At 32.4% G+C, this 11239-nt stretch overlaps 1 protein-coding gene across 1 annotated transcript in view; it reads right to left on the bottom strand.

The window, feature by feature from the left end:
• Window positions 1-3771, bottom strand: part of LOC105165591 (ubiquinone biosynthesis O-methyltransferase, mitochondrial) — a 5909-nt gene extending 2138 nt beyond the window's left edge. Inside the window, exons 1-4 of the mRNA XM_011084652.2 lie at window positions 3477-3771; window positions 3295-3384; window positions 699-777; window positions 422-499 (exon numbers count right to left, since the gene is read on the bottom strand). Coding sequence (XP_011082954.1) covers window positions 422-499; window positions 699-777; window positions 3295-3384; window positions 3477-3724 — 495 coding nt within the window. The 5' untranslated portion in view covers window positions 3725-3771. The remainder of the gene's footprint in view (window positions 1-421; window positions 500-698; window positions 778-3294; window positions 3385-3476) is intronic.

Raw genomic sequence — 11239 nt, 5'->3', positions numbered from 1 at the left:
TGGAAATATAAACTCTTCCAGAATGAGAGAAAAAAAAAGGTTTATTAAAGATACTATTTATGTTGAACCCCCCTTTCGCGCCAAGTGTATATATGAAGAAGTCAAATAGGGTGGGAGAATTCAAATTACTTTCATTCTTACATCAGATTTGAATTTGATGGGTCAAGTTTATCAGAAATAAGGCTTGATTGTTCAGATATGTATACATGAATTTGCTTCCACTCCATTTCAACTTCCTCAATGTGAAAACATCCACCACTATCCTATACTGATTTTGAGGGGTCTAGCAATTCATGGACATGAAATTAGAGGACATGCATTTTTGCACTAGCAAAGTACGAGACTGAATATTTCTCATATTTCTGCGCGAATGTATACGACTGGTCGATTTCTCTTCTTTTCCATCTATAATAGAACATACCGCATGAAGCCGTGCAATCTTGATATTCTTTTCCACAGCATCAACTCCTGTGACAGTAGCACCCATACGAGCCAAAGGCTGAAATATGATGAAAAATGACCATTAGAGACAAGAGCTGTTGCTGGTGCAAAAGAAAACATACTACTACAAATTACATGTATTAATTCAACAAAAATGGTAAATATATATTTAATTGCCATACAGAGTACAAAATCTCCTGAATATATACAACAAACCATCCCAAATTTGAGCATCAACAAAAAGCAAAGATGCATACCTCAGATAAAATCCCCCCTCCACAGCCAACATCGACGAACTTCAATCCTTCAAATGGCCTTGTACAGTTTGGATCCTTTCTGAAACATGTTACAATCATCAGCTTGTATCAGACAGCCAAGAAAAGAAGTATATCAATGTTTACCGGTGGTTCTTAGGTTCCTTCAAATACAGTATATTTCTATTTAAGGGATACATTCATGAACATAAAAGAGAAATAAATTCAGAAATAAACTCAGGATGTTCCATATATCAGGTTTAGCCGATGAACACCTTAACAATGATATAGAACCTTTCAAGATGTCGGAGAAGTGACTTTATCATCTATGCTTATAAAACTCCAAGCAACCAATCTCATTCTAATCCTCCAGCGTAAAGGTCATTAATTCTTGATTATGCTAATACAGTACTAAGCAGCAAATTGTTTTAACATTACGTATTCTTATGATTTTAGCAGTTTAAGAGAGAGGGAAGGTTATGTAGCTCAAAGTACGGACAGGATGAATGAAAAGTGAAAAATGTCTAAAGCATCCGGTTTGTTGAAAGAAAAAGTAAACATTCAACCAGGAAAATGACAACAGGGTACATATAACAATAAACTCATGTTTCACACAGTAATGGATATATACTCCCATTGGTTCCATCCCAGTAAAGCATCTTGTTTGACTTGCTCTGGCTCTGGCTTGGATACCAGGTTAAACAATCTCATCTAAAAGCTTAAATTGTTGTCCAAGAGAAGAATCATTCAATATTAAAATCTTAACAACGTGAACTGAGAGTAATAGGTGCACTGGCTCAGCAGGTATGCTAGGACCAGGATGAGTGAGGAATGGTCTAGCTTCATTAAGTAGCTAAGCTGAACTGAGCCAGTGAAAGATGAGTCAGAGGACTGTTGTAGTATGTGAATGAGGACAGATCACATAGGTGTGCATCCATTGCCTCTGAGATGTCGAGTAAGGAAAGGGCTGTCCAAATATACCCTACTTGGCTAGATTAAGGTCACTGTCTCATGCTTTATTACGGGCTCTATACCTAAAGACAACTGGGGATTTAATCATGCCGTGATACCCTCTATAAAGAACCAAATCCCTTTATGCAGATAGGCCTTTCATATTCAAACCAGTGAAAGGACAATTACTCAACATCTAGTAGAAATGCATAATATTAATATTCATGAAAAGCCAGGTTCAACATTATCCATGTCGTAATAATGAAGCTTATCTTATTAATTTAAAGATGGATAAGGCCTCTAATGCATATTAAAGGAAGCTTCTTTTGGTCTCAATTTAGAGAAGAGTCTTGGAGGAACTCCAAAGTTGACTGAAAATGCTTAGAGTCTGAAATTGTTTTACTAAGTTTAAAGAACTCTGCAAGAAGGTCCCAAGTTAAAGAAGAGATGCTCAAAGGGGAGCAGAAGTGGGCCTGGCCTAGTAACATTTACCTCTCAAGCTTGAGGTCATAGGCAAAGCTATGCAATGTCCAGAAATACATTTATGGGTTCAAACAAGTGAAAAGGAGCTTCATTCATGAAGAACATGAACTTCTATAGGGTGCCCCTCAATGGCTGGGAGACTACGGTGCAGAAAGAGTAGAGATACAAACTCTAGTGTGATTGATTTCTCACCACTCCATTTTTCTAGTTCCACAGATGATCGAGCAACATAATGCTTTTTTTCTAATCTCACCTGCTTTAAGACATATAGTTTCCTACAACCAATTTCTATTGAACCTACTCTTTGGTTTTTCTCAATTTCAGATTTACAAAAATTTTAGCAAGTAATACTTATCTCGAAAGTCCAATCTATAAAGGATATGTGGTTCTCTGCAACCGATCGGTTACCACCTAATGTGCATATTCATCCTATGCTCCCTTTCAAGGATCTCCTTTCCAACCAAGGATATTCTGCTAAATTTTTTTCAAGACTAGTAAAATGATCCATGGCTGCACATATACTTCCACGTTCACTCTCAACTTTTTTCACCAAATAGAGATTGAAAAAAGAAGCTTCCATTCATAGGTTTCTGGAGCCTTACCCATTTTATAACATATGCCATCTTGGTATTGTAAAATTAAACAAATCCGAGTTTTCATGATTATCATTCCTCATACTAGATTTTCTTTTAATAATTCTCCTTTTCTCCGTACAAATTCCGCATTACAAATTTAATCCCCAAAATGGAGACTTGAGATAGCAGTTATTCCTGTTTTTTATCTCAACGGATATCATCATGCAACTTGGTGCTAGTGAATCGTTCAATTACAGGAGCCAATAATAAAAGCACATCCGAGCCTAATACAGCAGCTTTCTAAAACCCAGTTTTAAGAGACTAAGCAATTTTTTACAGAGAGCTCAAAGATGATCAATACAAGACCATGTGATCTACCTGGTTTACATACAGTATTGGTAAAAAGAACCATCCGTGCAAATCTCTTTGTTTCCTTTAGTAACTCTATCAAAGTTAACCAGAAGTATAAGAGAAAAATGATCTTGCAGACGAATTAACAACTTCTTCAAAAAGTTTCAAACTATTTTCACCCCTATTTTACACAAGAAGAAAAATTTAATCATAATTCCCAAAAGCACAATCAGAATTACCCAAAATGCCGGCACAAAGAGGACCTAATAAAAGCAAGTCTCGTGGGATTCATCACATGCAATGGCTTAAACGGCCCTTCAGCATCCCACCTAAAATTCATTCAATAAAGAATCAAACAAATTGATAAACATAACACAATCAAATTCGGGTAAAATGTCCAAAATTAACCAATAAAAAGTACCAGGTCTCTGCAATGGCGGCGAACTTTTTAAGCTCAGCTTCATTCAAGGAGCTCTTCGAATGTAAACTGGACACCGGTGGAGTAGCCGAAGCCTGAGCCGCTGGAGATGGCTGGGGAGCATTCGAATACGTCCTTGTTTGGTGTTCATGCAGATAATTAGGGTTCCGGTAGAGAAATCTAGGTGGGGAATAGTGCAAAGCGGGTCGGGTTAGAGTTCGTAGGCGAGCTAAGAGATGCTTTGAAGCCATGATGGCCAGTGAAGAAAGAGGAACGTTTTTCGGGGAAGTACGGTGCGATGTAAACTGTGAAAGAGAGGAACGCAAAACGGGCTGGGCCTTACCAGCAACATAATTGAGCGGCCTTTTGGAATTCATATGGGCCGTATTTCCTACATTTTTTAAAGGCCCAATCACTATTTGCTAAAGTATCATCTACCATTTGAAATTAATCAAATATATTATCTTGGTTTGAATATTCTACTCTGAAATAAAATATTTATAGAAGAATTAGATAAAATGGAATTTATGGATGTTATTAGATTTTATCTTAAAAATAACTAATGGTTTCTCTATGCTACATTATTATTATTATTATTATTATTATTTGGGTTGTTGCTCTTAAAAAGAAATTGCTATTTTATAAAATAGAACATATCAATACGACATATTTATAGTATATAAAAAAGAAAACTTTATTTTTACTCATAAATATCGATTATTTACACCATGATTTTATATACATAAGTACTTTGTGCCACGATAACTAATTTAGATAAAGGGATCGAGTATACAATCTAAATAACTAATTTAGATAAAGGGATCGAGTACACAACCTAAATAACTAATTTAGTTAAAGGGATCGAGTAAACAACCTAAATATGTCAAATATCAAAAAAGTTGGTCTGAATTTACCATTAAATTTATAATCCAAATACACAACCTAAAAAATATACATAAGTAGTTCATGAACAAGACAGAGCCCAGTTCTTGGTTTCCACACGTGAGGCTTCTGCGGAGAAACAAATCAAGCACTAAACGTTCTCACCTGTACTTGCATAGCAGCGCTTTCTCTCGGGTTAAAAGGGTTACCTTTTAGCGATTTCCATTGATGCATTTCATTACCCAGAGGAATAATAAGGCCTTGTTTGGGAACAAAAAAGTGAAATGTCTGTGGCATTAATGATGACATCTTGCTAAAATTTGCTACATGAAAAACATACATACATATATAGCAGTTGATAGTTATATATATATATATATATATATACCTCTTTTGTTTTTTAGTTTATGTTTTCTCTTTACAAATGGGGAGGGTAGAATATATGTTTTCCACCATTGCTTTCCTCTTATATGTGTTTAGTTTGTGTGGTACATTCATATGTGTGTACAAAATTAATTGTGTCTGAAATTAATAAGATTTAAGGTATTAAATCTATTTTAAAAAAGCTCCAAAATATTTGGGGAAGTTTTTTGATCTTTTTACGTAATATGCAAGAAATGAACACGTAAAAATAATACTGATAATAACTATATTATAGTCATGTGATGATTAAGTTAGTAAAGTTGTAAAGAAAATTGAACTAATCAGGATAGACAAGGTAGCAAAAATTATACATGGGCGTGGAGGGTTAGTATTTATAAGTGTACCAAAATTGTATGATTATATATGGATCAACGATACAGAATTGACTCATGGTCATCGTGAGTCCATATATACCACAATTTTAGTCAGATTTGAGACTGAAAATAGCTCGCATGAATCATGGACCATTTCTGATGTTAAACAACAATTCAAGGGTATTTTATTCGATTTAGAAAGTTGGGTGGGGTCTCCATACCAAATTCAAAGAAAAAATCAAAAAATAATTGTTAATTTCTTAGAAAATGTATGTTTTAATTGAATAAATAAAAAATAGTGTAAAAGTTAGAGTTGAGATGAAAGAGAATTGGAGGTTGAGAAGAGATAAGAAAGTAAAAATTAGTGAGATGATTCTAAAAGTAAGAAAATAACATATTACAAATTTTGAAACACTAAAATGGCGTTGTTCAATTATAAAAAAAAGGTACATATTGATAGTTACTTCGAGCGATCTATCATTTCTCCTTTGCTAGAGCATGCGTATTGGTTTGTTGTAGGTGATTGGAGTTAAATTATCTAAATTTTCTTGTAACAAAAACTTCAATGGCAGGATGTGCTCTGAAAAAAATTTCAAGTCTACACTTTCTATCCTAAGTACTTCAGCAGTACTATAGTTCTCCATGCTTACTGTCCTTTCATTGATGGCCTGATAAGACATAAAGAGAGATTTATCAGCATAAACATGCACATTTGCTTTAGTGTTAATCAACCAATCACAAGGTTCGTATATAGTCAGAAGTTCGGGTTTTACAGATGCATACCTTTCAGTTGCTCTTGAGGTGCTAGCACCGCTAGAACCTCCCACAATTATGTTAACAGTTGTCTGCCTAGTTTTGGCCTTTTTATTAGGACAAAGTTTGGCCCAGCGTCCAACCTGCCCATAGTTCCAGCATGGTTTGTTTGCTTTTCATTCCTTATTTTTTGTGGTCTTGTCTTTATTGATGGCATTTGAGTTTGAGTTAACTTTATTCACTTTCTGTTTCCCCAATATTAGATTGGCCCTGGGTTGATGCTCAACTGACATTTTTTGGGTCTGATTTCTATACTCTTCCTTAGTGCTGATAGCAACCATAAGATCATCCAGAGATAGTTTCCTTTTCTGATATTTGAGCGTCATGCCAAAATTTTCTCAAGATTTGGGAAATTTGTCCACTTTGAACATCACCAGAAATTTCTCAGGAAGCTTCATCTCAACATCAGCCAGAGCATGCTCAAGGTTGATGAGTTTGTTCAGCTACAGACCTGTCCCCAACCATTTGATTCCGCATGAACTTGGAAACAAAATACTTTTCGAGCTCTTGTTCTTCAGTATTATATTTTCGGTCCAACTCATCCCACAAAAACTTAGCAGTTTAAGAATTAGAACAATAGACGTCAAAGAGCGTATTTGACAAAGCCGACAAAATCGCTCCTCAACCTATTTTATCCCTCTCTATCCACTGAACTATCTCAGCAATTCTGAGATCGGTATCAGTAAGTTCAGCTCTGGTCACCTAAAGAGCCCTTTCATTGTTAAACCAAATTTTCATTCATTGTTGCCAGCGTTTGAAAAACTGGCCCCAAAAACTTATCGGACAAATTGATTAAATCGATTTTTGGTGCGATCGGAATCACAACAGAAATAAGCTTGGCCATTCTTAATATCTTTGGTAACTAAAAATAGCATTCAAAAAATTTCAGGAAAAAAATTCGAGTTTCCAAAAACAACGTTTGCAAAACTATTTACGACGTTCTAATAAATACGATTTTTCAAAACTTGTAAATTTTCTTCAAGATTGTTGAAAAAAATCAGTTTCATGTAATTGAAATGACGTCTTGAAATACAACAATCAGATTTAAAAATTAAAAGCAATGAAAGCCACATTGGAATAAATAACGTATTACAGTTAGAACGCTATTCACGATAAGAAATTAAATCGAAAACTTACAACGAGAATTGTATCATAACAATTCTTAGTCCAATGGTAATTGTAAATTTAATTGAATCACATAATTCACTGCTTGACTTGAAGAAAATATACGTCCCATATCAGTAGTGCACCAGGTACAACATAATTTCTCTCAATAAGACGGTTGCATATTTTTTTATTTTAGCACTATACCTAAAAACACCTCGACCAAACACTCAAAATTTTTTATTTGAAAGTTAAGCTAAAATCTGTAAAAATTTGAGAGATGGCATAGAGGGAGAGAGCTTGAAGTGTGTTTTACAAATAGAAATGACAAGCCTTTATACAGGCAAAGTCAAAACCACCACTTAATGCAGCACTTAAGGAGCCAATAATGACATTTTATTACCAAATGAAACAACCACTAAAATACCTTAATAATTTGGATGATAACTGGCTACTAACAATTGAAATAGTAGGCTATTGATCCGACTCGATCAAGTTCGATCAAGTCGGATCAATGTTCACTCTAGCTAGTTTATTATACTAATAAACTTCCTATGTTGATAAAATATGAGTGTATAATACTCATCTCCGCAACATCTTATATACTTAACAATTCTCATCATTGTCCCATTATTCTCCTACAAATATTTTTTTTTTCTCATTTTCTCAACCTAATTACATCAAAGTTTGGTACTGGGTGGTTGAAACTCTTGCGGCGACCTATGTTTTTGGAACATGCATGAAGAGAAAGGTTTTCAATTGACGGAGAATTCTAGTCCGAAATCAATTCAATCGAATTTGAATTAATCATATGTTAAATACAATATACATATTGTATGATTGATGTATATTTATTTTGTGATTGATTGAGTTCAACCAAATCTGATCAGGACAAGAATTTTACTTCAACTGAGAAAGAAATATGCATGTGGGCGAGAGAAAGCTTATAGTGAATGATTTTCACGAATCTGTAAGTCTGTCAGAAGAAGCAAGATCACTGTCCTTTAATAACATGAACAGAATTCATGATCATGTCTTAATTTGCAGTACGTGCATTTGGTGTAATTTGCATTTGTCTCGTTGAGGCAGCTCAGCTCATGTGTGTGTCTTTGGAGCAGAGCATCTTTTGCTTTGCAGCACCAACGGGGTCGGGTAGAGGCAGAGGTAGAGGGTAGATATCTGTTGAAGTTCAGGCATCTCCCTTGCTTTCATCACTTTTCTCATTCGGTGCTATTTCACTAAAATACAGGGGGTGTTATGCAATTTTTTTAAAATAATAATAGGCACAAAATTTTCTTGAATGAAAAGAAAAAAAAAATAATGAATTGGGATGAAATCCTGAATTTTTAAAAATAAACTTAATTTTAATCAATTTAAAAATAGGAGTTATAAAACAAAACACTCTTTTAAAATAGTAGGCTGATTTGCCCTTTTTTTGGTAAAAGTGTAGGTATTCGTAATTTTTCAAACAACCATGAATGTTATAATTATCATGGTGGTATTCGTAGTTTTTCAAACAACAATGGAGTATTTATAATCGTATCAAAACCCCTACACGGATATCCTCTAACCTATAATCTGTTTACACAAACTACCCATATATTTTGAACAACCATACACACACGAAGACGCCCCGCAGAAATGGCAACATGATCTGCACAAACCACCTTTGATTTTTGAAAAATTACGCACACAAGCCACAAAAATGTCAGTATCACCACATAAATTGCCCCTCCTTTATGAAAATTAGAGATGATTTATGTAATTATTCATAAAAATTAAGAACAATTTATGTAACAGACCATAAATTAAAAGATATAAATGCAGTTATCCTTATAATATAATAGTCCATTTCTATTTAAAAACAGAAAAATAGAGAAGGCCATCATAGTAGAGCATTAGCCTATCCCCCCCCCCCCCCCCCCCCCCCCTTTTTTTTTAAAGCCATTAGCCTATCCTACCTAGTTCTATAATGTTGTGATGTGATGTCACATTAACATTTCTGGTGACATTGTCACTATATTTCCCTTTAAATTTTCAAAAAGGTGAAAAATGGCAAGTGAAAAATTGACAGTAAAAATCTCTTTCAAGTTCATTTTCAGGTGTGTAAGAAAATGACACATCTCTGAACCAAATGTGTCTACAGCAGTTTGGATTGAAGAATTTTTGGACCACATAAACAGCTGGGAAAAAAATATTAATTAAAACAAGAAAAAGTTAAAAAGTAATTTGAATTTTGTGGGGCCCATCTCCTGCCCTCTAAGTGTCCTTCTCCTCAGTGGTCTTGTTTTTTCACACACAGCCATGCCTTTTATTTCCTAGTTCTTTTTCAAAAAAATTTATATTTTGGATTTTTTTATTTTATTTAAAGGATAATTACACTGTCATCTCGTAAAATTTGTGTAATTATATATAAATTTTATTATAATTTAAAAAATTATATTTAGTACCTAAAATATTTATTTTTGTTTACCAAATAAATCCTCTCATTTGTTGAAATTAACCAAATTTACTAATATTAGTAAAAGAATCAATAAAAATCTATATTTTTTTTTCTGAACGACTTATTACTGATTTATTGCGTCTCCAAAAAAAAAAAATTTTTTTTACTGTTATATAACTTCACATGCTAATGTATATGAGAAGGTATATCTCCACCCTTATAAGGGGAGTTTCATCAGGAAAAAATTGTTTAACCTGCAATAAATCAATCGAAAGTAAATATAAATTTTTTAATATTTTGCTAATATCAGCGAATTTTATAGATTAATAAATTTATTTATTAGACAAAAATAAACGTATGGTATTATATATAATTTTTTAAATTATATAAAATCGATATATAATTGTACTAAAATTTAGGAGCTGAAGTGTAATTATTCTTTCATTAAATCAAGAAAATTTTATTTTATATTAGGTGTCAGAGTCGGACAGTAATCTGAAAATTCCTATGTTACAGTAAAGTAAGTTGGGTGATTTTTTGAATCTGTTGAGAGGGTAACTGTTTGGTGTAATAGTGGATGAGAATTTCAGACTTGTCTTAAAAAGAATTTGGCTTTGTTGGTTATATTTTTAAGTGTTTGTTTGACCCTGTGATTAAATAACTTAAATTTTAATTTTAAGTATAAATATATATATATATTTTTTTTATTTTTGACCTCTTTTTAATAATTATTTTTGTGATTAATAATCACAAAAATCACGTTTTAATAAGAGTTATAATTTTCAATTTTATCATAATTTTTTTAAATGTAACTATTATGGGTGTGTTCGGAAAAGTTAATATCTTTTAAAAGTGTTTATTTTTTAACCAAAAAGAAATGCATAAATGATTCCAATATAAAAGTTGAGAGTGTTTGGTAAAAAATTGGTATTTACCAACTTGTTTGTAAAATTACCAAACTACTCTCATAGGTGGATAGATTTTATTCATTACTGTGATTGGATTTTTCTGAAATATACAAAAAATAGTTAGGGTAAAAAAGTCATAAATAAATTCGACTTATTCATAATAATACCTTAAACTGCACTAATTAAATGCCTTCTCACCAACTTACAATATTTAATTTATTATTAAAAAAATATAAGCAGAAGTTATATTTTCAAATACCTTCATATAATTTAATTTAAGTTTTCACAAACACTTCCTATATTTGTTGGTGTGGATTGTTTCTCATTTTATTTTTTCAAATATATAATTTTTAGATTGGTCTAAAAGTAATTTTGAAAAAAAAAAAGAATAAATTACAACCGACTTTCCTAAAATTTGTCATAATTATAAATACTTGTTCGTTGTTTGAAAAATTACAAATACCGCCTTTGTAAAATATGTTAAGTGTTGTCAAAATGTGTTTAAGGATGCATTTGGATATGATGGTTAGAGAAATGATTCAAATGAGTTCATATTGAAATTTTTTAAATATAATAATATTTAACAAAATATAATTGAAAATAAGAATCGAATAATTTGAATTATCGAGCTTACATTTAGATTGATAAATTCAAAATTATGGATTAAATCCAATTTTTTAGGACTTGCTTTTGGCTAGGATTTCAAGTTTTTTCATTCTAATCTTGAATTACGTTTTATTTAATAGTGATGGATTTCAAATTCGAGTCATTTGAAATTTTTTCTCAAAACCCTCCCCTCAAATCCAAATAAATTTGAATCTAAAATTATCCAGGATACAATTGGATGGATGTATTTGAAATTATGAATTTCTAATCTCT

The sequence above is a fragment of the Sesamum indicum genome, linkage group LG6 (assembly GCF_000512975.1).
Source record: "Sesamum indicum cultivar Zhongzhi No. 13 linkage group LG6, S_indicum_v1.0, whole genome shotgun sequence".
Taxonomy (NCBI): Eukaryota; Viridiplantae; Streptophyta; class Magnoliopsida; order Lamiales; family Pedaliaceae; genus Sesamum; species Sesamum indicum.
The sequence above is the reverse complement of the archived record's forward strand: the minus strand, read 5'-3'. Positions and strand labels throughout refer to the sequence as shown.